This window comes from Fistularia commersonii, chromosome 23, assembly GCF_037954325.1.
Source record: "Fistularia commersonii isolate RoL2024-O1a breed Wild chromosome 23, RoL_Fcom_v1.0, whole genome shotgun sequence".
Taxonomy (NCBI): domain Eukaryota; kingdom Metazoa; phylum Chordata; class Actinopteri; order Syngnathiformes; family Fistulariidae; genus Fistularia; species Fistularia commersonii.
In genome coordinates, this window is record NC_141306.1 from 4,148,175 (window position 1) to 4,166,282 (window position 18,108).

Below are 18,108 nucleotides of genomic sequence, written 5' to 3' on the forward strand. Positions count from 1 at the left end.
TTGCAAATTAAACATAGTCAAGGTTTAAAAAAATATGTTGTCAGAATAAATGTCTGATGGAGATCACGGGGATTTTATTGTTTTACTTGACATCACTATTTGGATATTTATGCATGTACCGCATGTAACAATAGCGCTGAGCCAACAGTCCGTCAACTCTGCTGACCAAATATCCCATTGCTAATATTCACTAGGTAGCTAGCTAGCACAGGCTGCTATGTCAGTGTCTTTGGGTGTTTGCCATAAAGCAGGTCCTCTGCATATTTCTTGTGTGTTTCTTGTTGTGTGATCCAGATCTTTGCTGTGTGCATCTGAAGTAGATCCTAAAAACCCTATCATGCCGCTGTTTGCAGAGCCTCACAAGATAAGACTGAACCAGAAAGGAGTATGAAAACCACAATGACCTTCCTGTAATTATTTTGTTGTGACCTGCCCACATGTGAATAACCAAATTTGTTCCAAAGTCACCCTCCATCAGCCAAGCCTGTCCCCCAGAGGTACTCCATGATACAGACTTGTGTTTTATTAATTATTATTATTTTGACAGTCCAACGTTTTAGACAGTACTGTCTATGAAAATATTATTTTAGTCCCCATTCCTGCATTAATTGCACACTAAAAACATTTTTAAACAAGCTGTTTTTCTTTGACAATCACAGTTACCAGTTAATTTGAACTGCGCCCTCGATCCGTTCAGAAATTGCTTGGGTGCGGTTACTCAATAGTCATTCTGAGGTACGTCACATATGTAGTTGGTTATTTCATAGCCCTCATCCTTCCCCCTCCCTTTCTCAGTTGTCTCATGTGCCTCTCCCATTTCCTGCAAATGCCTTTTGGCTCTCGTCGTTCAACTATGTCGTCCATTTGACCCCCATCCCTTCTGGTAGTTACTAAGTGCGTGACTTTATCAGTTCCTCTGTGTAACCCTGATCATAATGGAGGATTAGCAGAGAGCTATGCCATTCTGTTCATCTACTGGAACAATGCTGCATTTTTACAGACATGGAGGCCTCAGGATGTTGCCTAATGCCCTCAATTTAGCTCAGAAGCAACACATAGGATGTTCTGTACAGTCACAGTGTTGTCAATTAAATGCCTCAAACCATTGCAACTGGCATGAGATTTAGCTTATTTATACAGAGTGAGAAACTTTGGTGACTTATAAATGCAAATGCTGATATGCAGTAAAGTAACAAATTGCGCCAGTAGTGACACTGACAAATCTGCCTTTTTCATGTGATCATCTCTCATTGTAAAACGAGCACGGTTTTAACTCCATCCAAATATGTTAGGAATGTTTATCCTTAACTGATTCATTTTTTGCATCCCAAATATATTGACATAAGTCATTGCCTCGTTCACTGCAGGGACTAGCTCTTCAAATCTTCAATTTTTAGATGTATATGTGTGTGCGTACTTGTTTTAGCTCTGCCCTGTTATTCTGGCTGCTGCAAAACGAGCGAGTTACTTAGAAACCCTTAAATATGTGTTTCAACCTAACAACAGAAGATGTCTTAAGGGGAAGGGCCACGAAAAGTTAGCGTCAAGCTAACAAGTGCGTGCTACTTCGAACTCTTGACGATGAATCCCGTGCAGTTGGCAGTGTTCCGCCAAAAATAGAAGCTGAACTGCTGGTTGATATGGTATGTGTGGGTGTTTGCAGGAAAGAGCCGCAGAACCTTTAGCTGCTACTGAGCTGCAGAGAGGGAAAGCTGTTATCAGGTGATATAACGTCAGAGTACGCGTTATCAGGAATTGCAGAGCCGTTTTCAAAGGCGGCAAAGAGGCGTGACCAGCCTTTGACCCGAAGAAAGTCTGCTACGTCTTAGTAATACGCATTTAATGTATGGGGTAAAATCACCCTGCATACCTGGGCTCATCACTTTGACCCATCACCATTTTATATACATTTTTGATTCTAGGAGAGATGACCTTTTGAACATTGTTTGATTATGTGGTTATATTTTGCCATGCCATGCTTCTTTGACAGCAATCAACCGAGGAAAAAGAAAAACAGACTATTGAGAATTGACTACGTGACTGTCGTAGGAGCAGCCAAAACACCCCGGGGTCTGACATGAGCCTTTGCATGTACTCCCCCTGGCATGTGTGGGTTTTCTCTGGGTAACTGACTTTCTCCCACAAGCCAAAAACACGCATTAGTTTTATTGAAGACTCTGAAATAGTCCATATGTATGAGAGCGGTTGATCCTATGTCTTATCTGTGGTCTTGTGATCGACTCATGACCCGTCCAGGGTGAATCCTGCCTCTCCACCAATCCCGCTGTAATTTATGGCAAAGGAGCACAAGGAAATAAGCGGGTTAGAAAATATCACATCTGTCGAAATAAATGATCAGGTTACAGGAAGTCGAGCGGAGGGAGGAAATTATCTTTTACCATTTGATTCACCAGCCAAGATGGCTGCCGTATCAAGCTCAATAATGTACATCGATCCTTTTAGTGCGTGGGTGTGAGCAAGGAGGAAGAAGCAGTTGAAAGTCTGAACTTGATAGACTTCCAGGACAGCTTCTTATTTAGCTTGTTCAGAGTTCATATTAATGAGTGAATGTGTTGAAGTCATGTTGAAAGCGAAGTAGGCGTCTGTCCTATTTTTGATGGCTACTGCGCAGAATGAGGTTGAGGTTTTTAGATACATGCTTTTTTTTTTTTTTTTTTTTTTTTTTTTTTTTTATAAGCTCTGTGCAAACTAGGGCTGGTCAGGGGGTGGGGGTGGGGTGTCAGCTGGCGCTGTGGACGGTCCCTTTTGCTGGCAGACATGATGTGACTAATCTGCTTACAGTATTCAGTGGTACTCTGTTCGCTTTAGCTTCACCTGCAACATGCAGGAACAGAATTAATGTCTGCGTAAGAGGATGAGCAGTGATGAAGATGTGAAAGATACTCATTTTGCAGGGAGGAAGCAGGCTGTGTGTCCGCCTCGCTCGAACAGAATGAGACATCTCCCCGTCCTCTGGATGTGGTCTAAAAGCCCACTTGCTGACTATACTAATCCCCCCCATTGAGTGCAGTCATGGGCCAGTGGGCAGATCCACATCTATCCATCGTCCATCCTCCATGGCTTTTTGTCTTGTCGTTTGCTACGTCAACAAAAACAGTGTTCAGATCAACATTCAGGCCCGATAGACGGCACACCACCGCGGCCATGCACTCAGCTATTATGTGTTGACCTTGGTTAACAGACAGATCAATATTCGCCTCTTTCTTTGTGTGGATGACCCCGCCCATTAACAGATGCGCACAAAGAATACATTTTTGTCTGCTACAAAGATACTCGCGGGGAGTATGGTCAAAATGAATCTGTAAATTACACTAAAGTAATTTCTCTATAAATGCGATCATCCATGCGTTGCTTGTCTGTATAAGTTGTACTAGGTTGAAAAGTCCATCAATAACTGTTAGCGTTTACACTGATGCTCGCTCCGCCGCAGAATTTCAATAACTTCAGCTTGTCTCTGCCAAATGCATCGCCTTGGCAGCAGATTGCAGGATTCCTTGAAACCGGGCCGATCCTGGGTTGTTTTTCAACGCAATGGAGAGATAGACATTACACACAATCCATGAGTCCACTGGACCCATAAGCTGACTGCAGCGATCCCATTGTTGACTGGAGCCTGGTAACTGTTCGCATGCATGTGGAATTTCCGCCCCCACCCCCATTTGGCATTTCAGTATTTCAGCTGGCCTCTTGGTTGCTCAGCTTGTGTCGGGATGGAGGTGGGGGGGGGTTAGGGAAACATTATTGTCGGGGACATCCTGCACTCGGAACTCCTGCCAAGTTTATCCCCAAGGAGAAACAAAGTCTAGATTTGATGGCTCGTATCCGTCTCTTCTTTTGAAGCAGTTGAAAGCGTGCGGAATAGACCGAAGGAATCGAAAGATTAGATTAAATCAGCGCTATTTTCGTAGAATATCAGTACGCAGTACATATAATATGAATATAAACAATGTACCACCAGCACACCCTATCATTATCCAACCTATGTATTAGAAAGCAGAAAAATTATGCAGGCTTGAGTAACCCAGCAAAAATCCCTGTTTTCTCTTAATGTCTTTGTGTATTGATTCTTACTGGATGTTTGAAAATAACTCTTTAACGGGATGATGTGTGTTCTTTAATGTATGACTGGAACTTACCGTTTGCACATTGTTTTTTTTTTTTCGAGCAGAAAATGGACACCGCAGGAGTCAAAGTGCTGGAGACAGCCGAGGACATCCAGGAACGCCGGCAGCAAGTGCTGGACCGCTACCGGCGTTTCAAGGAGCTGTCGATTATGCGCCGGCAGAAGCTGGAAGACTCTTACCGCTTTCAGTTCTTTCGCCGTGACGCCGATGAGTTGGAGAAGTGGATCCAGGAAAAACTGCAGATCGCGTCTGATGAAAACTACAAGGACCCATCCAACCTGCAGGTTTGTCAGCCTGTTTCTTTTTTTTTTTTTTTTTTTTTGCGCTCCAGCTTACACCAAATCTCTCATTTTCCTGTTTGTGTTGAGGACATCAACATCGTCATACATGTATTCTCCTCTGAACAGGGTAAGCTGCAGAAGCATCAGGCCTTTGAAGCTGAAGTTCAGGCTAATGCCGGGGCCATCATCAAACTTGACGACACTGGAAACCAGATGATCACCGAGGGCCACTTCGCCTCTGAAACCATTAGAGTAAGACATTCAGGGATGAGACTCAAATGTGTTTGTGTGCATCAGGACGGGCGTAACATTTGGACCTCATCACTCGCAGGCGAACATGATGTAATTGGCCCATCGCGGCCCAAATGCTCTGTTAACCCGTTCCTTTGATTCAGTCCTACACGCCTTACCGGACACTACAGAGGCCCATTATTTCAAGTGTCAATATGGCAGAGTATATAAAAGTAGGTGCGGAGCTGCTGTCCCCGAAGCGTGCTTTTGGAGTGCCGTGAACACCTTCAAGATCTTTCTGTCTCTCAGTTTTCTTCATTCTTCCAGTTTGGAAACCTATCTGGACTACTACATCTTGCAGTCTTGTGAATGCTGCATCTTAAAGAGCAAGGGAAAGGGATTTCCTGGTTTCACGTGTTGTTGACTTCCATTTTGTTCCGAGTTTATTCCTAATGACTTAAAATGTTGCATTCCTAATGAATTAAAATGACGCATAGTCCTTCCGTCGCTTACCCCTCAGTATTCTGCTCTTCTCCTGTGGACCAGACTCGTCTGGAGGAGCTGCATCGGCTGTGGGACCTCCTGCTGCAGAAGACCAAAGAGAAGGGCACGCGCCTCCTGCAGGCCCAGAAACTGGTCCAGTACCTGCGTGAGTGCGAAGATGCCCTGGACTGGATCAGTGATAAGGTCAGATTCAAAACTGTGGGAAAAAAAATTAATCTGACATGACTAACAAGATATCAAATTGAGCAAGGTTTGGGGGTGTCACTTAAAGACCGAATCTAATTGCACTTCTAACTCCTGCTATGGAGATGAGATCATTGTTTTATTAGTATTTAGAAATTTACAGAAAGCCCCCTGTAAGTTACGATCTTGTTCCTCTGATGCGCTAACAATGAAGCACCTGCCTTTGGCTGTCCTAGTTTGTAGGAACTGATGTTAGGAGATGGAAATATTAATGGGCCTGAGGCTTCTAATTAGTTTTGAAGGTGGAGTGGAAAGACTGCTCATTTGGGATTTGCGTAACTGCAAATCACTCGGTGGAAAAGTAACCAGCTTCTGTTCCAAATGCAAGAGCATTTAATTGCACCTTAAGAAGTAAAGCGAAGGGCATTCAGAATCCCTCAGATATCTCTGTTTCTTCAGTTAAGATGTTAAATATAATGTTGCCAGATGTTTAAATGTCAAGTGGTGTGTGTTCTCAGGAAGGTGCTCTCTTATGAATGGCACAGATTTATTTATGCAGTTTCTCATTTGTTTTTATTACAATTGTGTTTTTCTGCAGCGACAATAATTTGCTTTTTGTCGCCGTTTTCTCCCTACAGGAGGCCATGGCAACCTCTGAGGAGCTGGGTCAGGATCTAGAGCACGTGGAGCTCCTTCAGAAGAAGTTTGAGGAGTTCCAGACTGACCTTGCAGCCCACGAGGAACGTGTGAACGAAGTGAACCAGCTGGCAGCCAAGCTGATCCAGGAAACTCATCCCGAGGCCGAGCTGATCATCCGCAAGCAGGACGAGGTCAATTCCGCCTGGCAACGTCTAAAGGGTCTGGCTCAGCAGAGGCAGGGCAAGCTGTTTGGAGCTGCCGAGGTGCAGCGCTTCAACAGGTATAAAACATATAAACATTGAGTCTGAGAGTGCATGCTGATTAAATGTTATAATAATATATACTATAATAATTTATAATAATATAAATAATAATAATATAGAATATAAACGTTATTTTTTTAAATCCGTATTTAAAAAAAAAAACGTTTGATTCCAATGTTAGGGATGTGGATGAGACCATCAGTTGGATCAAGGAGAAGGAGCAGTTGATGGCATCTGATGACTTTGGCCGTGACCTTGCCAGTGTGCAGGCTCTGCTGCGTAAACATGAGGGTCTGGAGAGAGACCTGGCTGCTCTGAAAGACAAGGCAAGATAACAAAACAGTCGCACGTGTACCGAATAATCGACAAGTTACCTCGAACGTTTTTTCATTTATTCATTGAAGATGATTTTTTTTTTTGGTCATATTCTTTGTCTTTTTCCGATCAGGTCAGCACACTGGATGGAGATGCCGAGCGCCTGCAACAAACACATCCCCAAAATGCCTCCCAGATCCACCTGAAGAAGGATGAACTGATCACCAACTGGGAACAGATTCACACCCTAGCTGCCGAGCGTCGCACCCGCCTGAACGACTCCTACCAGTAAATCCCCGAACAATCGCCGCCCAATTTATCATGATGTGCCACTGTTCAGGACACAGTGACTCCTTTTGACCTGCTCAGTAGAAGTTCAATGCCCAGCGTCTGTTCACTGTCTCCCTCTTGTATCTCTTTCAGTCTGCAGCGTTTCACAGCTGACTTCAGGGATCTGACAAGCTGGGTGACCGAGATGAAGGCCCTGATCAACGCCGATGAACTGGCGAATGATGTGGCCGGAGCTGAGGCTCTGCTTGACCGACACCAAGAGCACAAAGTAAAGACCAGCCGAACCCTTGCATGACATTGAACTAATGTCACCTGCGATACATGAGCAAACGTGATGTCACCCGTCTCGTACAGGGAGAAATCGATGCCCATGAGGACAGTTTCCGAGCCACAGATAAAGCTGGCCAGGCGTTGCTCAACGCGGGACATTATGCCTCCGAGGAAGTCAAAGAGAAGGTAGGACTGTCTGACCAGCCTGTGTTTGTCTTCTCTCTGCACCGGCACTGCACTTGTCCTGTTTTAACATGTGCAATGGGCATTTTTAGCTTGGCATCCTCGCTGAAGAGAAAGAGTCCCTGCTGGAGTTGTGGGAGGTCCGCCGGCAGCAGTATGAGCAGTGCATGGACCTGCAGCTCTTCTACAGGGACACCGAACAAGTTGACAACTGGATGAGCAAACAAGAGGTACCCTGACGCGCCAACCGGCAGTGCTGATGGAAGATGACCAATAAGACTCTGCGTGATATTTTGGGAAACCGAAAACACAATTCAGAAGAATTGAGAGCTCTGCTATATTTTCAAACTCCTATACATTTCCTGGAACTCCCATTGACTGAACCTGTCTGCGAGCGAATGATTATACAATATTTTGGCAAAAGGTCACCAACCTTCAAGCCAGGGCAATCAGACCAGCGACTTACCTCGTCTTGCCGAACTACTGTAGTGACACAAAGAAAAAATGTGGCGCTCCCATTGCAAACCGTTATATTGACTTCAGGAAAAAAAGCTCTAAACCAATTCCTGTGAACCCGTATATTTATTGAAGCTTAAACATCCCATATGAGGAGGAATTGCATTGTTGTAATTTTCAGGCTTTCCTACTAAATGAAGACCTTGGTGACTCCCTGGACAGCGTGGAGGCTCTGCTGAAGAAACATGAAGACTTTGAGAAGTCACTCAGTGCCCAGGAAGAGAAGATCACTGTGAGTTACTCCAGGCATTCAATGACTGCTGCACAGTCATATTATAGTCTTGGCTACAGATGTCTCTAAATTCATAGGTTGTATATCAATATCATTGTCTTTCATATCCTCAGGCACTGGATGAGTTTGCTACCAAACTCATTCAGAACAACCACTATGCCAAAGATGATGTGGCTACCCGAAGAGACGCGGTAAGTACAAGCAAACGTATGAACCTCATCAAACAGGAGTGGTGACCATGACACCTGAGCAGTTTTGTGTTTAATTTGACTGTTATTTGACCAAACACGTTTCTTTCTTCGCCCACATACAGCTGCTGAGTCGTCGTAATGCCCTGCACGAGCGCGCTCAGTCTCGTCGCGCAGCCTTGGAGGACTCTTTCCACCTGCAGCAGTTCTTCAGGGACTCGGATGAGCTCAAGAGCTGGATCAATGAGAAAATGAAGACTGCCACCGATGAAGCTTACAAGGTAGCTCATCCAAGGACTTGAGATGCATTCATAAATGTTTTCTGTCCATTCCAAGTATTTTGTTCACTAATTGTATATATTTTTGCCCCCTTTTACACCAGGACCCATCCAACTTGCAGGGCAAGGTCCAGAAACATCAAGCTTTCGAAGCAGAGCTGTCAGCCAACCAGAGTCGCATCGATGCCCTGCAGAAGTCTGGCCAGGAGCTGCTGGATGGAAAGCATTATGCCTCCACTGAGGTGGCCTGCCGCATGGAGGAGGTCAGCTCCCAGTGGAAGAAGCTCCTGGAGGCCACAGAACTGAAAGGTGATTGCTGAAGAAAATCCTCAACTGTTTTCATTTTGAATTTTAAGGGGGAAAATGTGTTTTTTTTTTTTTTTTTTTTTTTTTTTTTAAGTGGGCTGCATTTCCAATTTAATATACAGTCATGGCCAAAAGTTTGAGAATGACACAACCATAGAAACATCTGGCAAACACCTAAAAACCCTGAAGGAACAGACTTTGTGAAAGTGTCATTCTCAAAACTTTTGGCCATGACTGTACTTCTACTCTTGTATGTGTAAATTATATTTGTATGCATGTATATAGAGAAGACTCTTGGATATTGGCTTAAATGTTACAGCCTTATGCAGCCTTATCAAAGCCTAGTTTGTATTTTGTGTGTGTGTGTGTGTGTGTGTACATGTGCGTGGGTGTGTGGAAGCTGTTTTGTTTTTAACATTACGATACTTCAGCATTAATCTTTGTGATTAATTTACATTTAGGAATCAAGCTTCGTGAGGCCAACCAGCAGCAGCAGTTCAACAGGAATGTGGAGGACATTGAGCTGTGGCTGTATGAAGTTGAGGGCCATCTGGCTTCAGACGACTTTGGAAAAGACCTGACCAGCGTGCAGAACCTGCAGAAGAAACATGCGCTGCTAGAGGCTGATGTAGCTGCTCACCAGGTACCCAGCACCAGCTCGTCTATCATGAAGGAATATCATAATCTAATGGATGACGCTGCTGTTTCAGTTTTATACAGCCACTTAAAGCAGCATACATTATTGAAATTTCTCCCGTAGGACCGAATCGATGGCATAACCATCCAGGCTCGCCAATTCCAAGAGGCAGGGCACTTCGATGCTGACAACATCCGCAAGAAACAGGAGGCTTTGGTCCAGCGTTACGAAGCCCTGCGCGAGCCCATGGCCGCCCGCAAGCAGAAACTGTCCGACTCCCTTCGCCTTCAGCAGCTGTTCAGAGATGTTGAGGATGAAGAGACGTGGATCCGTGAGAAAGAGCCCATCGCTGCCTCCACCAACAGGGGTAAATTGATTTTAGTTTATTCGTTTTTAGTGGTCAAAGGAAATATATACTGAAATATAGTTGTGTAAACCATATATAAGTGTCCCTCCTTTACACAAATTACAACCTTCTTTAACTCTAACTTTTGCACTGGATTGCACTGAATTACTTTTGATCTGTGAACTGAAAGTGAACGTCAGCCCCCAACAAGATTTCAGACACGCTCGAAGAAGCGGACTTCAAGCAAACTGAGCTTTAGTTTCCGCTTATATATTCCAAATGGATGGAAAGGGTGATGCGAAAGCTGTTAATAAATGTCTCCACAGGCAAAGACCTCATCGGCGTCCAGAACCTACTGAAGAAGCACCAGGCCCTGCAGGCAGAGATCACCGGTCATGAGCCTCGCATCAAAGCTGTCACTCAGAAAGGAGAGGCCATGGTCGAGGAAGGTACTGCGTCAACTAACCCGCCTCATGTACGATCGTGACCTTGAGCATGCGAAACATCCAAATCCAACATCGACGCGGTTCCCAGGTCACTTTGCCGGAGAGGACGTGAAAGCTAAGCTGGCCGAGCTCCACGGACGCTGGGACACCCTGAAGGCCAAGGCTTCTCAGAGGAGACAGGACCTGGAGGACTCTCTGCAGGCCCAGCAGTACTTTGCAGATGCCAACGAAGCCGAGTCGTGGATGAGAGAGAAGGAGCCCATCGTCGGAAGCACGGACTACGGAAAAGATGAGGATTCTGCTGAAGTACGTGATTGTTTTTAACCAGAATAATAGCAAGACAAACATTAGCGTGTCATCCACTATTACCTTTTTGTATCGCATGGCTCTTTGGCAAATGCAGCTTTACCAACTAGTTTTATTTTGTTCAGGCTCTGCTGAAGAAACATGAGGCCCTGATGTCTGACCTGAGTGCCTACGGCAGCAGCATCAACTCCCTGAAGGAACAGGCCCAGTCCTGCAGGGTAATCCCCCGTGCACCTTCACATTAGGCGACGCTGCCGACGTCCCAGCGTTGTCTCAGAAAGCAGCTTTCACAACTTGATCATTATTCTAGTTCATCAAAGAGTACAAAGTGGTGACATTATTGTGTAACCGAACAGCAACAAGTGGCACCAACCGATGATGAAACTGGGAAGGAGCTGGTTCTGGCACTGTACGACTACCAGGAGAAGAGCCCTCGTGAGGTTACCATGAAGAAGGGCGACATCCTCACCCTCCTCAACAGCACCAACAAGGTACAAATGATTGAAACCATAAACTGGGAAATGTCGCTTCTATTGTGTACTAGTGGTAGTTTACTTCCTGGCTTATTCTGAGCAGAACGCCTTTTATAAAATAGCGGTAACTTTGCTGTGCACAATAAAAATGTTGACCAGAATGATTCCTCTTTCTGCGCCAGGACTGGTGGAAGGTGGAAGTGAATGACCGCCAGGGATTTGTACCCGCTGCCTATGTGAAGAAACTGGACCCCACTCAGTCCTCATCCAGGGAAAACCTGCTGGATGAACACGGCAGCATCGCTCTGCGCCAGGACCAGATTGAAAATCAGTAAGAAAATCACACCTTTACTCGCTACTATCTCCCGGCCCACTATATTTTCTGCAGCATTCTTTGCACTGTCATTTTTCCCAGGGAAAGGTTAAAAAAGCTGTCTGAATTGACTCAGAACTTTCTGAGCGGCAGCCATGATGCAAGATGTTTTGTTAAAGTTCTTCAAGCCTCCCCTTCTTTTCCTTTTCTGCTCTCTCTGATTGACCAGGAAAAGACTGGGCCATTGAGGGGAAAATATGCTCTCACAATTCTTTCATTTCTCAATATTGAAATTGGTATACTATTCATCTTTAATCAGGAACGCTAGATAGCTGCTACTTTTCGTTTACATGTCAATACATTTAAATTAGTTTGGGGATAAAACCGTAAACAAACATTTATCCTCTTCATGAATTCCTCCTTTACGTCTTGCTTTGACCAAATGATGTTTTACAGACAATCAAGGGAAGTTTTGTTGTTGCTTTTTTTCAAACAAAATACTAGAGGTGGGGATCAAACACTGCTTGTTTGTGGGGTAATTTCCTGTTTTGACTGTTTTTTTCACTTCCTTCCCTCTTAACTCTGTTTAACACTGAGTACCTTTCTGTCTTCTTTCTTAATTTAACAACGTAATATTGCCTTGCCACTGCTCAGGCTTGTCTCCAAAGAACCCTGCAGCGTGTCTGTGCGCATGAAGCAGGTGGAAGAGCTGTGAGTAGGAACCAAGCCTCCATCTACATATCCCTGTGATCGTGAAACCACCGAATGCCATCAGCAGTCCTACATTCTCCCCATTTACCCAAGACTCCATCCCAGACTTCTATTCAGTGCAGGGATAGAAGCACTTTCATGCACACTTTCCACCACCTATTCATTCCTGGTCGCCTATGATGTCTACTTTTTACTTCATTTTTTTTGTATGTGTTTAAGCCGTGAACGCCATGTCATGAGATTTCCAATTCTGCACACAATTCCTCGTTGTTATTGGATTCCTCTAGTTTTATTCCCAGGCTCACGGAACTGGTCGTAGAAAGTACCTGGTTTTGATCCAGTTGTCCAAAAGTCATTGTTTTAATATCCACGTCTCTGCATATTTGTGATTCATATACCTCATAAATCGAGGATGCACAGTCATGTGTGTGTGTGTGTGTGTGTGTGTGTGTGTCCATATAGAAAGATCAGGTTACCCAGTGTACCTTTGTTTCCTCTTCTGTCTAACCGTTCCTGTTGTCCTGTTTAAAAAGGTACGGCACGCTGTTGGAACTGGGGGAGAAGCGTAAAGACATGCTGGAGAAGAGCTGCAAGAAGTTCATGTTGTTCAGAGAAGCCAATGAGCTCCAGCAGTGGATCAATGAGAAAGAGAGTGCACTTACCAATGAAGAGATGGGCTCTGACCTGGAACAGGTCGAGGTCCTGCAGAAGAAGTTTGACGACTTCCAGAAGGTAAAACTGCCTAAGTATTTGAAGCCTAAAATCATTTGACTGTTATTCTCAAGGCCTGTTAAAGAATATGGAATAATAAAAAAAAAAATAAAATAAAATATATATATATATATATATATATATATTATATATATATATATTATATAGCAAAAAAATTATCCTGTCTTTCTCAGAAAAACCATACCTTGAACTGCAAACATAATGTTGCAGAAACAGCATAGCTTATTTATGATCGGTTTATCATTGTTTTTATAAATTTGGAAAATAAATGGTCACTGTAATGCTGATCTTGAATCGTGATGACTAATATAGAAATTTCAAATGACATTTCAAACATTCGGAAATAATTGTATGGTATATTAGTCTTATTTGCTTTTTAGATGGCAACGTGGTGTAATTCTCCAAAATAAAAGAATGGTGTCTGATGTAGTATTAATAAATAAGCCAGGTGGGAAGCTTTTCTCATTTCTACCTTTACTCATACGTCTTTTTTTTTTCCCAGCCAGACCACTGACCACCCCCAAACCAACAACTATTTTATATGAGAATTAGGATGTTGCGGTTGTTTCAGTGAAACCCCACATTTTTGTTGAATACTATTAAGGTTTAATTGAATTTGCTCTTTTGTTGTCCAACCCAGGACCTGAAGGCCAACGAGTCTCGTCTGCGTGACATCAACAAAGTGGCTTCGGAGCTGGAGTCTGAAGGACTGATGGCTGAGGAGGCCCCGATGGTCCAAGTCCAGGTTAGTCCAGTCTTTCCGAGCCCAACTGTCTTCCAGAAATGTTTTTTTTCTGTGTTTCGGCTTGAATTTAATGGAAGTCTTTTCTTCTTCTTGCAGCAACAGGACTTGCTGGGATCTGCACCTGGCAAGGTTTCAAGGATTTATTCTATTAACATATATTTTAATAATTAAGAAATAAGTACCTGTCAGTGGACGTATGCTAATCAAAGTTGTTCCCCTTTTCCCCGATAGGATGAAGCTGATTCCAAAACTGCTTCTCCATGGAAGGTAAATTTCATCTTCAACTTTGGGTTTATCTTTGGTACTTTTGTTGATTTCCGCAATCCAGTACAACTCGTCTACTGACACGGGAAGTCTTTTTAACCTGTTTTCCGATTTTCATCATTAGAAATTAGCCCTTAACAATTCTATATATGATATTCACTTCCAAAAGTTGCTTTTGACCGTCAACATCTCTAAAACTAAAACTTCCCCTCCGTCTGTGTTCTCGGCAAAGTGGTTTTGAAGTGGTTCTGGAAATTTGGTAACACTGGTGTGGTATTTTCTGTTTTTGTTTTTGTTTTTTTTCTTCTGTACTTTTCCCGCCTTTTTTTTTTTTTTTTTTTTTTTTTGACCTTCAACTACAGAATATACGCTTGGCTGTTCAAACAACGGCTAACTTTAATACGATCAAGGTAAGAGAAAGTGGCCCAGTCCCTGTCGAGTTTTGAATTAGTCGTCTTTGGAATCACTAATCCTGTCGTGGCTTTTGTGTTGGTGTGTTGGGATCTGTCTTCTGTCTGAGAACTAGCACCAAATAGCACCAAATGTCGGAGTTTTTTTTTGTTTGCTTACCTTTTGTTTTTATCCATTCTGTGTTTGTATTGTGTAGAATGAATAACTGCCAGTCCCAGCATGCTACCAAGCATCTGTTTTGGTGTTTTGTGATCTTGTTGCTGAAACCTGGAATGCATAAAGTCCTGTGCAACCCCCCTGATTATGCTTGTCCAGCATCTTCCTGTCTGTCCAACAAACAAGCATAAATTTGCATGAAAAGAAATTGAAATGAGTGATTGGCACCTGTCTGTATTCATCTGCTGCTTCTTCGTCTGGGAGGCACTTTATTTTAGTATTGTTAATTTAGTACGTTTATATTGGTATCCCCATCCAATAGCCCAAATAAATTCTTCTCAGTTTATATATTAGTGATCATCTTCATTCAAGAGCTGCAGTAGAGTACAGCAAGCTATGAATGATGATGTAAGCGAAAACACTTTTAACGTCGTTTTTTTTGCACCGTAGGAGTTGAATAATCGGTGGAGGTCTCTGCAGCAGCTGGCTGAAGAGAGGAGCAACATGTTAGGCAGTGCCCACGAGGTGCAGCGATTCCACAGGTAGGGATCAAAACGTACGCATATCTGGTGTTGAAACAAACGTAAGAACTTGTTTTTGTACAAAATGACAAAGTGCCTTTGACACTTCAAGAACGCTTCTTTTTGAAGACACAACACTAAAGAAAGATGCCCTCTTTTTTTTTTCCTCGCCCCAGAGATGCAGATGAGACTAAAGAATGGATTGAAGAGAAGAACCAGGCTCTCAATACTGACAACTACGGCCATGATTTGGCGAGTGTTCAGGCTCTTCAACGTAAGCATGAAGGCTTCGAGAGAGACCTGGCCGCCCTGGGTGACAAGGTCAGACTGTCTTCTTCATCCATAAAGTTTGCAATCAAAGCTTCATTTGTTCTGAGGCTGTCACTCACATTTCTCCCTGCTGTAATCCAGGTGAACTCTCTCGGAGAGACGGCAGAACGTCTGATCCAGTCCCACCCCGAGGCAGTGGATGATATTCAGGAGAAGTGCACTGAACTCAACACTGCCTGGAGCAGCTTGGTCGGACGCGCCGACCAGCGCAAAGACAAGCTTGGAAACTCCCATGACCTGCAGCGCTTCCTCTCCGACTTCAGGTGAGGACGCGAGTAACATCTCTTTTGAAAATAAGTTTGCTTTTTTGTTTTTATGGTGGAGTCAGAACATCGAGTGAATGCTATATTGAGGTGTGCAGGTTGTTGTCCATTACGTGTCAGATAGTGGGGCGTGCCCTCCTGTAGGAGGCGTGTAGCAATGACGGGGGGGTGACACACATGAACATGCTTATTTTTGCTATACTAAAATAAAGTGTAAATGCACAACCACAGTAGGTGGCAGTGGCACCCTCATTGTTTTTGATCAGCAATTAATGTTGCTGATCAATTTGAATTTATTATTATTTTTAGTGATCAGTTAAAATGGTTAAGTAGGGCAAAAAATGTTTTGTAGTTTAAATAAGGATTCGTTTTTTTTTTTTTCATTTCAGGCAAACTGGTGACTTTAAATCTTTTCTGTTACAGACTTAAAAACAATGTTAATAAAATGATCCTTTGTTGCGGGTTGATCAATATTTTTTTCTTTAACGTTAATAAGGATACAGCGTTATGAACAGGTATACACATAACAATTTTATAGACAAATTATACTATTTATAGCTGCGGCGGACAGTGTGTGTGTGGGGGGGGGTGCGCAAAATGTTTTCTTCTTCCAAGGGGGCGTGTAACAGAAAATAATGGAGAAGCACTGGCGTAGTCTAATTTTAAGCCTTCATCCGCAAACAGAGACCTGATGTCCTGGATTAATGGTATTCGGGGACTCGTCTCTTCAGAGGAATTGGCCAAAGATGTGACTGGAGCTGAGGCTCTTCTTGAAAGACACCAGGTACTTTATTGTCTTTTTGCTGGATTTCTCCGATCCGTCCCCGCGTCCGCTCAACCGCCAATCTGTCTTTCTTCCTTTCCTGTCCCGTCTTTTCTAGGAGCACCGCACTGAGATCGATGCCCGTGCCGGAACCTTCCAGGCCTTCGAGCAGTTCGGCCAGCAGCTGCTGGCACGAGGCCACTATGCGAGTCCTGAGATTCAGCAGAAACTGGAGGCTCTTGACCGCGAGCGTGCCGACCTGGAGAAGGCCTGGGTGCAGCGCCGCATGATGCTCGACCAGTGCCTCGAACTTCAGGTAACGCGGGGCTGAGCTGACTGCTGTGAATGCATTATTGCAACATCATTTGCTGATATCTGGATCGTTCTGGCATCCGTGACTGGAATCCGTCTGCGTCCCTCCTCAGCTCTTCAACAGGGACTGCGAACAGGCCGAAAACTGGATGGCGGCTCGCGAGGCTTTCCTTGCCAGTGATGACAAGGGAGACTCCCTGGATAGCGTGGAGGCCCTCATCAAGAAGCACGAAGATTTTGACAAAGCAATCAATGTGCAGGTTCGTAACTTATTTAGACCAAGCGTAATAAGCTTTGAAGATGAGTGTGTTCTTAATATTTATAAATACCGTCCCTCCCAGGAGGAGAAGATCGCCGCACTGCAGTCCTTCGCCGACCAGCTGATCGGAGCCGACCACTACGCCAAACCCGAGATCTCTAATCGCCGCAATGAAGTCCTTGACAGGTAAGAAACCCTATTGTTCATAAGGTAACTAATCATAACAATATCAAATGTCCCCCGAGAAGGTTTTATTTTATTACAAGTGTTTTGGGTATTTTTTATATTCGTCATACCAGAAGAAATGCAAATAGTCTGTGATTGTAAAGAGAAAATAGTATTACATTTTCCTTTAACATCAGCAGTATATTTTATCTTTTATCTGATGATCTTTCCTACATCCTTTGTAACTGATACCAAGCTTCAAGCTCGATTTATCCCCAGAGAGAGAAATAAATCTATGGATCTTTTATTGGGAAAGCTGAACAAACATCATCCAACATTGGATGGCTAAAAAGAAATATTCCATACATGCAAAGATTTAAACAATGACTCATCTTTTCAGCTGAAGTCCACATAACTCATAACAGCAGTACAAACTTTCACAGCGGCGTTGCTAAGTGATACTTTTTAACGTGTACCGTCTTGTGTTTTTAAAAAGGTGGCGGCGGTTGAAGGCCCAGATGATAGAGAAGCGTTCCAAACTTGGTGAGTCCCAGACCCTGCAGCAGTTCAGCCGAGACGTGGACGAGATCGAGGCTTGGATCAGCGAGAAGCTGCAGACCGCAACGGACGAGTCGTACAAAGATCCCACCAACATCCAGGTACACCTGCGATGTTAACCGGCGCGGCTTAATCTGAACCCAAATTATAAATTCAGGGCAGAAATGTTTCTCACCGATGTAAATGGTTTCAGAGGCGAGCCGGGTGAGCCATAGTAGTAAAAGCATCTCTGTAGCAAAATGAAAATTCCACATCAGTTTTGTGTTTGTGATATGTCGAGTTCAACCTCCTGACTGTGTCAAATCACTCCTGGTGTGAGACTGAATTTTTCTCCACTGTCGTGTTTTTTTTTTTTCATAGCTGTCCAAGCTGCTGGTAAGTTTGTGTAGTGTTTTAGTCGACTAACAGCCGAGCAGGTTCGCCATGTGTCTGCGTCTTTGCTCTGTGTGTAGCCACGACGTAGAACAAACACGCCGCCCATCTTCAGTTTGTCCCTCATCAGCACTTTTTTTAAGTGACAGCTTCTTTTCCACGTGGGATTATCCATTTAGTTCATCCATGAAGACGTTCTG

General features: G+C 43.8%; 1 protein-coding gene across 5 annotated transcripts in view; it reads left to right on the forward strand.

Annotated features, from left to right (window-relative positions):
• The window catches only part of sptan1 (spectrin alpha, non-erythrocytic 1), a 34,254-nt gene that overhangs the window by 5,165 nt on the left and 10,981 nt on the right, over positions 1 to 18,108 (forward strand). For 2 of the 5 annotated variants that reach the window (XM_086171007.1, XM_086171011.1), the window contains exons 2-36: positions 4,190 to 4,429; positions 4,553 to 4,678; positions 5,204 to 5,344; positions 5,983 to 6,263; positions 6,428 to 6,572; positions 6,695 to 6,849; positions 6,985 to 7,120; positions 7,207 to 7,308; positions 7,398 to 7,535; positions 7,943 to 8,053; positions 8,167 to 8,244; positions 8,367 to 8,522; positions 8,624 to 8,828; positions 9,287 to 9,468; positions 9,586 to 9,829; positions 10,135 to 10,257; positions 10,343 to 10,560; positions 10,686 to 10,778; positions 10,917 to 11,051; positions 11,216 to 11,364; positions 12,001 to 12,057; positions 12,591 to 12,789; positions 13,430 to 13,534; positions 13,631 to 13,663; positions 13,766 to 13,801; positions 14,161 to 14,208; positions 14,816 to 14,907; positions 15,063 to 15,207; positions 15,298 to 15,479; positions 16,164 to 16,263; positions 16,361 to 16,558; positions 16,668 to 16,814; positions 16,896 to 16,999; positions 17,475 to 17,637; positions 17,897 to 17,911. In XM_086171007.1, the coding sequence (XP_086027133.1) occupies positions 4,193 to 4,429; positions 4,553 to 4,678; positions 5,204 to 5,344; positions 5,983 to 6,263; positions 6,428 to 6,572; positions 6,695 to 6,849; positions 6,985 to 7,120; positions 7,207 to 7,308; positions 7,398 to 7,535; positions 7,943 to 8,053; positions 8,167 to 8,244; positions 8,367 to 8,522; positions 8,624 to 8,828; positions 9,287 to 9,468; positions 9,586 to 9,829; positions 10,135 to 10,257; positions 10,343 to 10,560; positions 10,686 to 10,778; positions 10,917 to 11,051; positions 11,216 to 11,364; positions 12,001 to 12,057; positions 12,591 to 12,789; positions 13,430 to 13,534; positions 13,631 to 13,663; positions 13,766 to 13,801; positions 14,161 to 14,208; positions 14,816 to 14,907; positions 15,063 to 15,207; positions 15,298 to 15,479; positions 16,164 to 16,263; positions 16,361 to 16,558; positions 16,668 to 16,814; positions 16,896 to 16,999; positions 17,475 to 17,637; positions 17,897 to 17,911 (4,779 nt within the window). In that variant the 5' untranslated portion in view covers positions 4,190 to 4,192. The remainder of the gene's footprint in view (positions 1 to 4,189; positions 4,430 to 4,552; positions 4,679 to 5,203; positions 5,345 to 5,982; positions 6,264 to 6,427; positions 6,573 to 6,694; positions 6,850 to 6,984; positions 7,121 to 7,206; positions 7,309 to 7,397; positions 7,536 to 7,942; positions 8,054 to 8,166; positions 8,245 to 8,366; positions 8,523 to 8,623; positions 8,829 to 9,286; positions 9,469 to 9,585; positions 9,830 to 10,134; positions 10,258 to 10,342; positions 10,561 to 10,685; positions 10,779 to 10,916; positions 11,052 to 11,215; positions 11,365 to 12,000; positions 12,058 to 12,590; positions 12,790 to 13,429; positions 13,535 to 13,630; positions 13,664 to 13,765; positions 13,802 to 14,160; positions 14,209 to 14,815; positions 14,908 to 15,062; positions 15,208 to 15,297; positions 15,480 to 16,163; positions 16,264 to 16,360; positions 16,559 to 16,667; positions 16,815 to 16,895; positions 17,000 to 17,474; positions 17,638 to 17,896; positions 17,912 to 18,108) is intronic. The other 3 variants (XM_086171008.1, XM_086171009.1, XM_086171010.1) reach the window with 3 other exon arrangements.